General features: G+C 38.6%; 1 protein-coding gene across 23 annotated transcripts in view; it reads right to left on the bottom strand.

Moving 5' to 3' along the window:
* Window positions 1-2: 2 nt before the first annotated feature.
* The window catches only part of ryr1b (ryanodine receptor 1b (skeletal)), an 82,939-nt gene continuing 67,397 nt past the window's right edge, over window positions 3-15,544 (bottom strand). For 11 of the 23 annotated variants that reach the window (XM_044202748.1, XM_044202749.1, XM_044202759.1 and 8 more), the window contains 21 exons: window positions 15,287-15,391; window positions 15,003-15,008; window positions 12,932-12,961; window positions 11,945-11,974; window positions 11,702-11,783; window positions 10,305-11,614; window positions 10,131-10,213; window positions 9,599-9,773; window positions 9,084-9,170; window positions 8,584-8,841; window positions 8,354-8,484; window positions 4,933-4,975; window positions 4,720-4,853; window positions 4,564-4,624; window positions 4,328-4,474; window positions 4,082-4,216; window positions 3,779-3,935; window positions 2,765-2,829; window positions 2,551-2,651; window positions 2,001-2,052; window positions 3-1,864 (listed from right to left, as the gene is read on the bottom strand). In XM_044202748.1, the coding sequence (XP_044058683.1) occupies window positions 1,769-1,864; window positions 2,001-2,052; window positions 2,551-2,651; window positions 2,765-2,829; window positions 3,779-3,935; window positions 4,082-4,216; window positions 4,328-4,474; window positions 4,564-4,624; window positions 4,720-4,853; window positions 4,933-4,975; window positions 8,354-8,484; window positions 8,584-8,841; window positions 9,084-9,170; window positions 9,599-9,773; window positions 10,131-10,213; window positions 10,305-11,614; window positions 11,702-11,783; window positions 11,945-11,974; window positions 12,932-12,961; window positions 15,003-15,008; window positions 15,287-15,391 (3,288 nt within the window). In that variant the 3' untranslated portion in view covers window positions 3-1,768. The remainder of the gene's footprint in view (window positions 1,865-2,000; window positions 2,053-2,550; window positions 2,652-2,764; window positions 2,830-3,778; window positions 3,936-4,081; window positions 4,217-4,327; window positions 4,475-4,563; window positions 4,625-4,719; window positions 4,854-4,932; window positions 4,976-8,353; window positions 8,485-8,583; window positions 8,842-9,083; window positions 9,171-9,598; window positions 9,774-10,130; window positions 10,214-10,304; window positions 11,615-11,701; window positions 11,784-11,944; window positions 11,975-12,931; window positions 12,962-15,002; window positions 15,009-15,286; window positions 15,392-15,544) is intronic. The other 12 variants (XM_044202763.1, XM_044202764.1, XM_044202765.1 and 9 more) reach the window with 5 other exon arrangements.

Raw genomic sequence — 15,544 nt, 5'->3', positions numbered from 1 at the left:
GGTCTCCTTAAAATAATCTGTTTATTCTGTATTGAAACACATGGTTCAGTCAGAGGACAGTCAGGTGGAAAGTAATGATCTCCTTTCAGCTCCATACCATCAACTGTGTGGACCACAGCGGCAAATACGCACTTCAGAGTCGTCAGCAAACAGAATACTGCTCTGCCTGTGTGGACCACAGCGGCAAATATGCACTTCAGAGTCGTCAGCAAACAAAATACTGCTCTGCCTCTGACAAAGTGAGTCATAACATTAAATACAAGATGGAGAATTTGTGAGTTTGTATGTGATCTGTAAGAGGTATAATGAGACAGAACTGTCTGGGAGCAACGCATCACGCATGACTTTCTTGATTGAGAAAAATAACTGATATGCTGGATTCCTAAAAATATCTATCATAAAAACATAACTAGCAAAAACAAAAGCTAATTTGCTCTTCTGACTGCAAACTGGGCATTTACTTCAGTGTGAGACCAATTCTCTTCACCATTGTGGATTTCACAAACAGGACACATGACATGTTCATGTCCAACAGTAGCATGATCATTTAAATTCTTCAAAGCCCTAAAGAAAAATAAATATATGTATCTATGATTTATGTAAAATATGTCTTTTCATCAAAAGGCCTCTAAGCAGCCTATACATGAATCAGTTATACAGATGACACTTTGGCCAAAATGTATACATTAAATACATTCATTACTTAGTTTAATGCACTGACAAAAACGTATTTGTGCATAAGGTGTCATAAAACGGACTGTTGTCCAGAAATACAGACGGGCTAAAACGGTCGTCTTCAGAAGATTTGATCTGCATATAAACAATAAATAAATAACCCCGGCATCCTCCTATAGTGTATGTGTGTACATCATCACTATCTTATATGGCAAAGAGATACCAGTGGAGATAGGGGACCACATACATCCAGGGATGCATTGTAAGACTTCAGAGTGCAAACTGGGTTTGTCTATACAGCTGATTCACACTGGTATATGTCACGTACGCAGATGATACTCCATTTATTATCTTGGCAAGTCAGTCCAACAAGAGTTTTCATTCATGATAGCTTGTTTGAAGACGCGTTTGTAAGTCTTGAGAGAGGAAGAAAAGGATTGAGAGGGGGCCTAACATGTTCACTGCTCCCTCAAGGATCTCAGAGATACGACTGTAAGCTGCTGAATCATTTTCTTTCAAAACACTCTCTCACTGAAACACCAGAAATCGGAGATGTAATATCAAATGGCAGCAGCCACATACAAAAAATTCCCAACCTTACAAACAATATATAAATAAAACTTATCAACTCTAATCTCAAATAAAAGTGTTAAAGCTAAAAATCTAAACTATCTGATAGCTAAAGCAGTGACATTGCTATAGGCACTATAACGTTTACAGCAGTAGCGAAAAAGCCCATTGTGTATAAATGCATTGATATGCAAGGCAATCTATGTATATTTTACACAAAAAAGGCCATATAGTGTATTCATAGCAGAATAAAAAGGCCCCTGGCTTCTTGTGTCTTGATATATGATATTATTCTTCTGCTTTTCTCAAATCTATTCCATCAACATTCTGCTGCAGGTGGTACAATAGTGCAGTCAAAGTGTGCATAGCTCCAACGGACTAGAGAAATGTGCAGACAAAGGAAAACTAAGACATAGACGTGTTCGATCTCTAAATTTCAAATCTTTCCCCTCTCTGAACTTCCCTCCCCTCCTCTCTCCCCTCCTCTCTTTCTCCTTCAGATGCACATTAACGTTACAGGACATTATCCGAGCTGATCCTCATACTGCTTCCTGAAGCAGTCTCCAGCAGGGTAGAAGTCCCAGCATCGCTCCTGGTACATCTTCCACACGTATGACTCCTGAAACACAAAAGGAAACATGTTACAACATAAGACAGAATTGTAAAAAAAAAAAAAAAAAAAACTACCAATGAGGACTGCACCTTTATTTTATGTACCTTCTTTATATATCTCAAATTTATGCATGTTTACTGACCTGTCCTGTGTGTTCTGTTTCATCTTTATTTATGAGATACATCAGGAAGAACCTGAAAGAGAAAAGTGAAATGGAGGGGGAAAACTAAGAAAATAATGCAACACAATAACAGGGTTGTTGTTGGGTAAAACTGAATAACTTGCAACAGTATTTGGGTTGTAAGATATTATTCACAATTAGTGTTATCAGAGGCCAAATTATTGCGGACAAGATAGTCAAACAATCTATTTAAAAAATGAACATTAACACTGCAAATATCTGTGACTGTTTTCCTCTTTATGTCAAGTTTTGATACTGGGATGAGAGAGGTGAGGTATATTTAATGATGCTATGTTTTAATAGTAAAAATAATGAACAAGGTTATCCACTCATTCAGTATGCATTTAATGCCTCTTATTTAAAACAATTACAAAAAAATAAAGGGAAATTTGGAAGTAAAGGTAATTAGTCTAAAAGAATTTAAAAAATATGTGTGTGTTCATAAAAAATGAACACACACTGTATTTAGAGGAGTTTAGTTGTCACATATGCATTCTGAAAGGTAACTCACATGTAGTTGGCTAAGTTATGTTCTTCTAAGGTGTGTGTCTCGAAGCCATGTGGCGTTGTGTCAAAGTAGTCACTTCCTATTCCACAGATGAAACACTTTGTCTAGAGGGAGCAAGGACAGTTTAGATTAAACACGTTCTTGATTTATAAGTCAGGAGAATTGAGTGAATTTAGTAAAGTGACCAGTTAAATCCCTCTGAAACTCATTATCTTACCTCCATGTCCTCTCTGACCTGCTCCTGCTGGTCTCTCAGCTCTCCAAAGGCATCAATAATCAAACCTGACAGACAGACAGACAGACAGCATTTCTTACAACATTTCTTTTCAACAAAATTACGTTTAGGGAGGTGAAAGTGTTTGCTTTTGCACAGATTTTTCCAACAGGTCTAGAATTCAAATCTGAAAACTAGACCTCTAAAACACCTTTCTCTATTCCATATATTTCCCTATTTTTTAAGTTCACTCAGGAGGCTTTCCTAGCTTCACATAATAATAGAAACATCTTGTCGCAACTTGCCCACATCCAAAACCGTTTTTATGAATGGATTTAAAATCAATACATCAGTACATACAGTGGGGTTTAAGAGCTTTTTCGCTGAAAACAGCTGCCTGCTACGTGTGGAAACAATCAGTGGGAGCAGTGAGATTGAACCAAAACAGTAACATTGTGGGCCCTAAAACCAAAACAGTGAGCTGAAAGATACTATAAAGCTCTGTAGAGCTGAGGGGAACTGCAGAATAAGGTGATAATTCTCTGTGGGTCCTTCACTACAATTAAATTCTTTTAGATTATAGCAATTTCAAATTTGTCTGATGGCGTAAGATTTTCTGTGTAGAAATATGAGACAATCCTGGGCAACACTGGTACAATCTTCAACCAATTAATCTTGCTCTCTGCCTCAGTGTCTTTTTGGATATTACCACAAGCGGGCGCCAACGTCCCTAAATTTCAAACTCCCTGCATAGTCACTTTCAGTTAAATTCTATTTGTACCGCCACATTTGTGACACATATTAACACAAAAGTAGTATCAGCTATAAAAGAGTCTACTGAAAAAATCACACACCCTACTTTAAATTATGGGCTGTTTTCTCACTTTTGACTTGTATTTACAGTAAAGTTCACACAATATGAGTGCAGCATAATTGTTGGATGCAGAGGAGCGTCTAATTACCCCTAAACAACATAGAGCAATTTTGTTTAAGAAAATAACCACTTATAAACCATACCCTGGATGATAGCCAGCAGGATGACAATGACGAAGAAGAAGAAGGTAATGTCAAAGACCACTCGGTAGAGCTCATATTCATCCCCAGCTGGGTCCTCAATTTCATCTCCTATGCCACCACCAGCACGCACGCCAACATACATGTGGAACAGGTAACACTGCAGGAGGAAGTGAAGACAGAGGCCATCTTAGAAAATTACATTTTCTAACACAAAACAAAAAATCAACCCAAAGTAAAGTTGACTTCTAAATCATGCTCCAACTACTGATCTGTCTTAAAACCATATCTCTGCCCTCCACTCACAGTCATCATGTCATCACACTTCATGTCCGGTTCATCCTCATCCTCACTCATGTTGTAGAACTTGCGGAAGAAGTTGAAGGCCACCACGGTGTAAAGGTACACCACTACAGCCAGCAAACCCACTGTCATCATCAGCTGTGAGGAACAGATGGGTGTGTCATTAGTACAAGGTCAGTTTACAGTTCCTAATGGGAAAACGTGTGCAGAAAGCCTCATGATGCATTATTATAGTGGAAGTGTGCAGACCTGTTTGCCATTGTGAGTAACAGAGGACAGAATGGTGCGCAGGGTTTTGACACCCATGGCAATGTCCAAAAGATGAGCGGCAAAGAAGAAGTTGTTGTAGTGTCCAAGCAGAGACATTAACATGTACCAAACCAGGTAGAGGAAGGTCTAAAAGATGAGAAAGAGGGCTGTCAGTAACACTATACACAGATTCTCTCATTGTCGAAATTATTCCATGAACTGCTTCCTTAACTCACATTGTCAGTGAAAACAACACCAAACTTCCAGATTTGGTACTTGATGTCAATAGATGTTATCCTACAGAGAGATGGACAAGTTTGTTTTGTGATATTATGTACCATAAACCTGTTAATTAAATGGTATATGTAAACAGTGTACAGTACAGTACATACCAGCTGAACATTGAGGTGTCTGGTTCATGCTTCTTTTCATGTGTCATGGCACTGACATCTAGAGAAGCCAAGTCCATACCGAGCAACTCTGCAATCCTCTCTCTGCCATAGATGTCACCATATTTATCCAGCACCTGGATATCACACACAGATGTCATTTCACTGCAAGAAATATCCCTGACATTTTTAATCAAAGCTGCCTGAAACACTCACCTTTCTTTTCACAAACTTGTCCCAGTAATTGTTAGGGAAAGTTCTGCATTGAAAGAGAAACATTGTAAAAATGTCATCGATAGTAATCTCAATTTCTAATGCTGTATATTAGAAGTCTACAACCTGACCTGAGCACGCAACAAGTTTAAGCCAGATTCAGGCATATTTTCACATGAATACTCCAGGTTCAAGTTCCTCACACTTTAAGTATTTCATTAATATGAATATTTAAACCTAATATAATGAATACTGTTTCTGTCCTTGAGTCAGTCTATCACACACGCACCACTATGACACACATGCAACAGAACTGACACCAAGAGGTTGGGACTTACCAGCTAGCATTAGTTAATTGTTTTGGCTGCTGTGTTAGATGATTATTCAAGGAGAATATTAACAGTTAAATGTGTAATGAAGAACGTTTAACAATGACCAGTTTTTCATGTTCTGGAGGGTCTGTTTTAGTTTATTTAACAGGTTTGTGAAAAATTGGATAACCTTCGTTAAATTGGTTTCTGTGTCAACATGTTTTCACAAGGAAAAGTGGTGAGTCAGTTTCATTAAGCTGCTGGTTAATAGGTCTATCATTCTCCATGACGTCATGGCCAGACAATCAATCAAGCTCCAGCGTGGCACTCAATCACTGGCATTAACTACTGAAACCCTAGGCAAACGATGTCTTCTATCTGGTCCTATCCTCACCATGTCAACCTGATCTGAACATTTCAGCCATCTTTTTAGCCTCCATCAGTGGTTGAAAAACGTCTGTATAGCGGGTTTTATCAGCCATTTCAACTCATTCTGGACTGAGCGTGACCTGTATAAAACTGATGGCTTGCACCTAAACTGGAAAGGGACCAGGAAACTAATGTCAAATTTGATCAACTATATATTCTTCCCGATTTAAAGTCTCATCGTTGTTTGTAATCTGGCCGATAATGGCAGTGTCATCCGCAAACTTCACAACAGAGTTGTCTCCATGTCGGGGGCTGCAATCAGGTGTACAGCGTGAACAGGAGGGGGCTGAGCACACAGCCCTGGGGGGCTCCAGTGTTGAGCCAATCCGAACTGACTGGGGTCTGTTTGTAAGGAAGTCCAATATCCAATTACAGAGTGTGGTAAGTTTTCCAATAAGTTTCATGGGGGAGATTGTGTTGAATGCTGAGCTGAAATCAACAAACAACATTCTGATGTAGGTGTTGTTGTTCTCAAGGTGTATGAAGACTGAGTGGAGGGCAGTGGAGAAGGCATCCTCTGTGGATCCTCTGTGTTGGTTCTGAAAGCAAACTGTGAGGATCCAGGCTGGCTGGGATGTCGTTCTTTATGTGCTGGAGAACCAGTTTCTCAAAGCACTTCATCAGAATAGGGGTGAGAGCCACAGGGCGGTAGTCATTTAGACTAGACACTGCAGACTTTTTAGATACAGGGACGATGGTGGCTGTCTTGAAGCAGGTGAGAACAATCTCCTCTGACAGTGATAGTTTAAAAATGTCAGTAATAACATCAACTAGCTGATTGGCACATGTTCTTAGTACATGGCCAGGGATGTTATCAGGCCCAGCAGCTTTACTCATATTCACTCTCAGCAGGATTCTTCTCACATCCGCTGTGGATACTGACAGTGGCCGGTCTTCTGGAGGCGGAGTAGACTTTACAGCTGACTCTTTGATGTGGAGATCACTGACAATTTAAATTATATACTACTGGACGTGTTTAATCAAGACACTGGTACAATCAAGACACTCCCTTAAACAAAAATGCAGAAATCTTGAACACAAATGGAGAAAAACCAAGCAAGAAACTTTTCAGCTTGCGTGGTCAATAGCCTGCTTGAATATAAATGTGCTCTCCTTGCTGCTAGAATGGCTTATTTTTCTGGCCTGATACAAAATAATAAAAATTACTCACACTTTCACTAAACTCACTAGTAAACCACTCGCTATATGTAATACCTCCCTTACTGCAAAAGACTTAATAGAAATTGATGAAATCAGAAAAACAATATCCTCCACTTCCTCATTTCCCACCCAGGAAGGAGCGATTAAATCTGTTCTCAGTTCATCAGTTTTCATCTTGCAAACTCACCCACTTCAACATAATCTCCCTCTCTCTAAATTGGTACTCTCATCCAAACCTACTACTTGTTTACGCCTTCCTAAGTTTATTAAGGACCTTTTTCCAGTTCTCAGCCCACTATTATTGCAGATGATAAACAGCTCCCTTATTAGTGGAATTGTGCCTATATCTTTTAAAACAGGGGTTATCAGGCCACTCCTACAGAAACATAACCTGGACCCTGACAAAAGTGGTGACTTACTACTTCCTTCAGACTCCAGTTCAATTTCAATATTGGTGCTCCTAGATCTCAGTGCAGCATTCAACACAATTGATCACCACATTCTATTACATCGCCTAGAATGTTATAATGGTTTCACTGATATTGCTCTCTCCTGGTTTAGATCATACTTATCCGACAGATCTTACTTTATTTTACACAATAACTGTTCATCAGACCACAAGAAGGTAATTTCCCCTTACGAAACATTGCCAAGATTCGTCCCATTCTTTTCATGGCGGATGCTGAAAAACTTCATGCTTTTGTCTCATCTAGGCTTAACTACTGTAACACCCTTTTTTCTGGCTAAATCAACTATTAGCAAACTACAACTTGTACAAAATACTGCAGCTAGGATATCATTATTATTATTATTATCATTATTTCTATTATTATTATTATTATTATTATTATTATTATTATTATTATTATTATTATTATCATTATTATTTCATTACATTGGCTTCCTGTACATGCTAGATCTGACTTCTACACACTAAAATATTACATGGACGTGCACCATCCTACTTATCACTTTTAGTCACTCCTCATATACCTGCTAGGGCTCTACAATCTCAAAATGCTGGTCTCCTGACTATTCCAGAAATAAATAAAACTCATAAAGCTCAGTTGACTCATTCAAAAGTAAACTCAAACCTAATTTTTTCGCATCAGCCTTCAACCTCACTTAGTCTGCGCTACATACTAAACTATGGTCATCCAACTTATACTCTATCTATGTGCACTTGGGTATGCATATGTATGTATATATGTGTTTTCATATATGTGTTGTCTCACTTCTGTACACTTTTGTATATTTTGCTAATGCTGCTCATTGACTGTTTTTATTGTATGTATTGTATGTGTCGAATATTCCATTTGTAATGCTTTGTATGTAGGTTTTCTCATTTCTATGCCTTTTTGTGTGTTTTGCTAATATTTCTCATTGCTGTTTTTATTATATGTACAGCCCTTTGAGGCATGCTTTGTGATATTGGGCTATTATAAACTATGACTTGACTTGACTGCGAAACTCTACTGTATATCCATCCATCCATGTATCTGATAATGTAACACGGTTCTTACGGGGTGTTGAGCACCAGTCTGTCCCACTGGCCCTTGATGTCATCATCCTCAGGCTGCTCAGTGACATAGAGACCATCAAACTCCAGCTTTCTGGCTAGCTCCTTCTCTCTCTTGAAGATTACCAGAGGGACCTGAAGGGTATAGAGGGAACAGAAGACAAACTGCATGAAACCTACAAACAGACACAAAAACGCAGGTTTATTTTGTGGCGTAAAGCAAACACCACATACCTTGAGGCAGTTGTAGCCGATGATGCAGAGGAAGGAGATGATGGTGTGGACGATACCAAAGAAAGTCATGGCTGGCTCCATGTAGCCTGTGCTCTCTTCCAAGAAGTAGTACATGGGACCTTGTTCTTCATCATCTTCTCCACCTTCGTCATCTAATCCAGACCCATCCTCCTCAGCACCGGAGCCTTCAAATAGGCCAGAGCCCTCAAACAGACCAGAACCCTCAAATTCCTCCTCGCCTGGAGGACTGTCAGACACCTGGAAAAGTCAGACACAAAATGAGTCCTGCAAGTCTTTTGAGTGTATTGTATTTGTATGGCATGACACCAAATTTCAAAAACGTTGAGTGCAAATTGAAAAAAATACTTGTTAATAAAGAAAGGATGTTAATAAAAAAAGGTTTGATTAAATATTGCAAAAATAGATACTTTTTGCCATCAGATTTTGTAGGAGAGTTGATGCTATATGTGTCCCCTAAACATAGTTACAAACGCACAGACCTTGTAGAAGAGCAGGATGAAATTGAGAGCAAAGGCGATGAACAGGGCCAAGAACCGAAGGTTGTAGAAGTTGCGAGAAAGGTAGTTCTGGGGGAGGGGAGAGTAAGACACATTTTTGAAAATGGTTTAGCTAACAAATAAGACTGTGGACTGACTGAAATTGTACACGCATTGTGCTGTTACACTACCGCATGACCATTATGCATTAGGGAAATACTGAATAACTTAGACTGTCATGTAGTTGCCAAATATTTTCCATGGGTTAATACACAGCATAAGGCCACTGTAAAAAACAATTGTGATCCAAGAAAAAAAAGGTCAGCCTTCTGGGTAACAAACAATCAACCAGTCCAAACCAAATAAAATCAAATAAAAACTGGCAGAGCATATCAAGCTGTATGTCCAGCAAACTTCATTCCTTAAAATACCAGTATGTTACACCACATGACTATAGCACCATGTGGTGGCTAACGACATAAATTCAAAAACATGTACTGGAATAGAGAGCTGCTCACCATGAATTTAATCCTCTGAACCTCCAGCTCATTCCACAGCTCAAAGCACTCCTCGGCAGGTTTCTTGTCTTTCTTTGCTTTGGTCTTCACAGTCTTTTCCTGTTTCTCCTCAGGCTCTTCCTCCTTTACCTCAGGTTCAGGTTCTGCCTTCTCTGCCTTTTCTCCATTTTCGGTGCTAGAAAAGACACACAAGGAGAGAAACTTGTGCTTTTTCTTTTTAAACAGAAAAATGACATTTTCTGGAACTATTTTAACATCTGTTAATAAAACCTGGATAACTATACAGATATGTGATAATGCGAACAGCTAATAATAAACACTAAAATATCTGGACACATTTCTGTGCAAAAAGTGAATTACATCCATTTTAAGAAATGTGTAAACTCTTAATTTATATTTACTTGTAAATGTCATTAAATAGCTAATATAGCTATAATTGTTAGCTGAGTGTGGTTCAATATTAGCCTGAGGACAAATTATCTTTAGCAGAAGCTCCGTATTGATGTTGATCTCCAGCAGGCCGACAACTTACTCTGCTTTCTCAGTCTCCTGAGGAGCCTCTTCTTCGGGTTCAACTTTTTCTTCCTCTTCTTGTCCTCCCACTGCAGCGGCCAACTGTTTAAACAATTGTTTTGCAGTTAATTAACTGATTAATGAAGAATACATACTAAACAACAGTAAACAACTATCAAACAGAACGCCTCACCAATTTTCTCTTCAGCAGCGGCGTGCCCTCTGGAGTCGGAGGCTCTTCAGGTGTCGTCTCACCAAAGTCCCCAAGTCCCCCAGGAGTATTGAAACCAGGCAGGCGTCCACCTTCCCTCTCCTCGCTATCCTCCTCTTCCTCCTCTCCTCCCACAGCATCTAAGAGGTCTGCCGCTCCGTCTGCATCTTGGACCTCTCTGGCCCCTGGTTCAAGTGGGAGGTCTCCATGAACTTCGTCCTGTGTGGGATCTGGCATACTGGCTAGAATCTCTGTCACTGTAATCTTCTTGGCACCCTCCACTAAGCCTCCACCAAACAGCACCTTCCATATGAGTGTGAAGAAGCCCTTACATATACTATAAACAAACATCAGGATACCCATCAGAATAGTGTAGATAAATGTAGCCAGGCCGATCACCATTTCCTTCACTGTCATTTTTCTTAGTTTGCGGTACCGACGCCGCAGGTTACGGAAGGTGAACATGTTGAAAAAGTTAACCACGCTCTTCAGAAAGTCTGCAAAGGCTGAGGTTGACTCTGGAGCTTCCCCTTCTGTATTGCCTTCATCTCCTTCTCCAGACTCTCCTTCATTTCCCCCGCCCTCCTCTTCTTCCTCATCATCTTCTTCTTCTGCACCATCTCCCTCAGGCTCAGAGATCGATGCAGCAATGTTCATCTCAAAGATGGTGTCCTCACAGAAGTTCACAAACATCTCCATTTTCTCACTCTCACCACCTTCATTGACCACATCAAAGATGAACTGCCGTTTGGACTCTCTGACTTGTGGCATTTCCCACTGGTTCCGGTTCGCCTCGCTGATTTCAAAGTAAATGCGCTCGATCTTCCTGCTGGCTCCCATGATCTCAATGCGACCAAGGAAAGGGCGGAAGTAGTTGAGCACACTCTCTGCCTGCTCCAGGAAGTTCTGAAGGCGAGTGTCATGGGGTACATGCTCTGACAGGTTTGTGAGCAGAACGGCGATATTGAAACCAATGTCTTTGGCTGGCTCCTGGAAACGATCAGCAAATTCCTCAAAGTTGATCATCTCATTCTCATCAGCCTCTGAGCAAGAGAGGAGAAACTGGATTTCTGAGGGAGAGTATTGCTTCTGGCTGTCCATGGCCTTGGAAAAGTCCTTCTTGGAGATTAGCCCACGGGGATCAGTCACATAGTCTCGGAAGGCGTCAGATGCCACTATGTCCTTGAGCTTAAGGAACATGTCGAAGAATTTAAGGATCATCTCCACGTTGCTAGAGGACTCCACCAGCATGTCAACCATCTGCTTGGCAATGGTGCCATTCACCACATTGCCTAAGAACAGTACAAAGTGAGAGGAGATGGGAAGTATATAGAAAGTATGTGACAGAAAAGATCACTAGACTGGGATGGACATCATACCTTCAAGCAGAGACAGAAGCATCACTACCATGTCCTTCTGTAGATCCAACAGCTCCTTCAACAGTCCAATCTGACTGGAGTCCTGCAACAAAGCCAAAAACACAGCAAAACACAAACAAACAGCAGAAAAAATAATATTCTTAACATGTGTGCTGTCTGAAAATTCTCATTTTGATGATATATCAGTTTAATTTGAGAGGATATGTGCTTCTCTGTGAGACATACAACGGCGAGAGACACTACCTCAGAGTGTGCTCTACTCCAAAAATGATCCTGGGTTTGCATTTTTAAATAAAGAATATGCATTTTTAACATCACAAATAGTACACTTAATGTGATGGAAAGCAAGACAGACACTGGAAACACAGGCAGGTAAGAGAGGAGGGAAGAAAATGCCTCTGCTAAACAGCCCCGCCTTTCCCCTTTATCTGAAAAAGTGGATGCAGCATGGGAGCAAGGAAGACATAAACATATTTGCAGACGCTGATCTTAGCACTCCTGAAGACCTGCACCAGCAGATAACAAGAGCCACAAATATTTTAGACAGTCTATAGTGGTTGTCAGGCTGGTGGAGATCTAGAGGAAAGGATATGCAAGCATCAGCCACCTGTAAAATCACAGTTGTACCTTGTAATACCTCTACAACACAAAAGAACAAAATATACAAAACATCAGCATACAACTAAATGAAAAGAAGCAAAGCAAGATATTTAGATTCTTTAGGGAACAACATGAAAAATATCTAATAAAGGGGAAATAAGCATAAAACCTCTTCAAAATATAAAGCAAAGAGCAAAGTGATGACGTTACCTTAAATTTTGAGACACATACATCTGTTTGCTGAGCTGACTACTAATATAATTGGTGTGGAATAAAAATATTTCTATTTGTTGTAAACCACATTAAACAATGGAATAACATCTTTGAGAATGCGACTGAACACTCTCTATGCAATTTAGTACTTGTTTAATCTTTCCCTAGTCAACATTTATTCAAACAGTCTCTGAATGGACAGTGAGTGTCTGTTCCTGTTACACATTGTCCCTGATGGCTTGTTAGAAAAAAGCAATAATACTAGTGCAACTGATGCAAAGGGAATACACAAAGGGGGAAATGTAAATGATGCGGGTATTAAGCTGCGTATTAAATAATGTGATGAAGCATGACATCTTTAAAAAAGCATGAAGGGCCTCTAAATGAGGTGGCATTGGAGGAGAGACAGATTCTTACGCCATTTCGTTGTCCAGGATCAGGGTGCATCTAACAGGGTTTCACATGAAAATAAAAATGTTATCCACCAACATTTTTACTTCATTTTTGTATTTGTCTAAACCTGGATATTATTTAATATATTTTATGTAAATGCTAACTTAATCATTTAACTATAAGCTACAGTCCCTACCAGGCCTCTATTTTAAAACCTTTTTTGAAGCTTTTTAAATTTCAATGTTGATGAATTAGCACAGATCTGCTTTCTGACATATGACATGTTTTCATATAAAAGTAAATTTTTGGTGTAAACACAGGGTTTCTGAAAAAATATATATGACCAGAACTCATCTGTGAGTGCTGATGCAAATGTTGCATTTTTTTAAAACAAACCCTAATAACCTAACATTTGAAAGCCATTCAAGATGTAAAAATACAAAAATACATTTTAAACAGCAGCATCATTAGCAATCAACACAGTCACACAAAATTAGACTGAGTAGGAAACACTGCAGCTCCTCGTTACTTCAAACAAGTTACAGACTGCAGACACACATTATTCAAAGCAAACACACATTTGTCCAAAGCAAAGTCAAACCCTAAGCACTGGTCAGTACTATGAAATGAATATATACTCAAATTAGGTGAGGTGGATTAACTGTATTATACAGAATCAGAAAGAAAATTAAAGAGAAAGTTTTTCCTCATATTGTTTCTGCCGTCTTAACTTGAGTTCATGTTGTTTACAATCTGAATCTGGTGAACTGATCAGTTTATGTGCTTCAGCAGTAGAATGGTAAACAGAAAAGATTAGCCTTTTATACTAATGTAGTAACCATGGCTTGTGCTTGTTTCAGAAAGTAAAACAGTATGGAGATATATTTGTCTCTATATTATATTATATTATATTATTATATATATATATATATATTATTTGTGTGAACAGATCGACAATCCGTGTGTATATATGTAATCTGTAAATATAAAACACCTTCCACAAATACAAAAAAACTGATTTGTACACTCAAAAATATTTTGCAAATATAAACCGAATCTGCAAATACAGAACAAAATTCCACAAATATAAAAAAACTGTGAATACATTAAACAAATTTACAAATAAATGAAAAGCATTTGTGAATATCTTCCTAACATTTAACACTTTCGAACAGACATTTGTGAATCCAGCTTTTATTTGTGAATGGAAAAAGCATTTGTGGATCTCAATTCCACGCTTGTAGATTTGAATTTCACATGCAGTTTTGAGACAAACTTTCCAAATGAAAATCCACGGCCGTGTCTAGATGATAAGATTTGTGAAACTCTTGGGGTGGATGAATGGGTCAAACACAGGACTTTCACCTAGGAGACCTGGATTCGTATCCTGTGTGAAACCAAAAGTAAATATTGACTTATTATTTTCTTTTTTTTAAATTATCATTATTTTCAGTTTTCAGTTGCAGTTTGCTTAGGTTTTGGCAATAAAACTACTTGTCAAAGACAAAGTTGACTTTTGGTTTCATACCGTATACAAACAGCGGTGTCCTGGGTGAAAGTCTTGTGTTTGTGAAAGGCCTTCTGGCAGAAAGCCCTGAAGACACAATGCAAGTGGATTTTCGTTCGGACTGGCGGAAAGTTTATCTCAAAACTCTGTGTGTGTAAAATGCAAATCCACAAGTCTAGAACTGAGATCCACAAATGCCTTTTCCATTCACAAATACTGTTTGAATTTATCTCTGTATTTTCAGATTTCATATTTGTAAAATATTTTTGTGAGTTTACAAATCTTTTATTTGTGGTAAGTCATACATAAGAATAGTATAGAAACAACATGGCTACCTGGAAATTAAGCTAAATTAAGCATGTTGTATTATACATCTATATTAATGTATAAATTAATCTGTTAATATCAGTAATAAATTATATAGTTGTATTAAAGTGGAACTACAGTAATCCCTACAGTTACCTCTCTGTAACATAAAATGGCTCAGTAAAGAGGCAGAAACAATCTGACAAAGAAAAGATGGGAGAAAGCTAGTTAAGATATAAAAAACAATTCATTAAACAAAAGAATAATCAAATAAATACATACTTTACTCTGCAGGAACCATGAGAGAGACAGTTCACAACATTAGTATACTCAGGGGGGACAGATTTATTAAAATATACTATGAGGACATTTATTTATATATTTAATTATAAATGTCTTTTTCCAAATTGCTTTGATTCATCTTTTTGTCAGCTGTAATACAACAAACACATTGGATCATTCAAAATGCCGAATCTTCTGGATTCTCGGCAGAAATTATCCATGAAATACGAAGGGAAATAAATAGCATGGAGTTTTATGAATTTATTTATTGGGATGTTTCTTACCTGAGCAAGTTTCATCATCATATGAGCAAAGACGTGCAGGAAGCCCACAACAGCGTCCCACAATCTGCTGTGGGCCAGAGACTGCTGGTTACCAGTACAGGGACCCTGACAGACACAGAAACACAATATGGAAAATGCAGACAATATTACAGTGCTGTCATCATTTTAGGAGATATCGTAGAAAGGGTTTCAGTCGTAGTCATCTGGACACTGTTTTCAGAATCAAGACGTTTCGGCTCCCATCCGGAAGTCATTCTA

The sequence above is a fragment of the Siniperca chuatsi genome, linkage group LG7 (assembly GCF_020085105.1).
Source record: "Siniperca chuatsi isolate FFG_IHB_CAS linkage group LG7, ASM2008510v1, whole genome shotgun sequence".
NCBI lineage: Eukaryota > Metazoa > Chordata > Actinopteri > Centrarchiformes > Sinipercidae > Siniperca > Siniperca chuatsi.
This window is presented reverse-complemented; position numbering and strand designations above follow the sequence as displayed.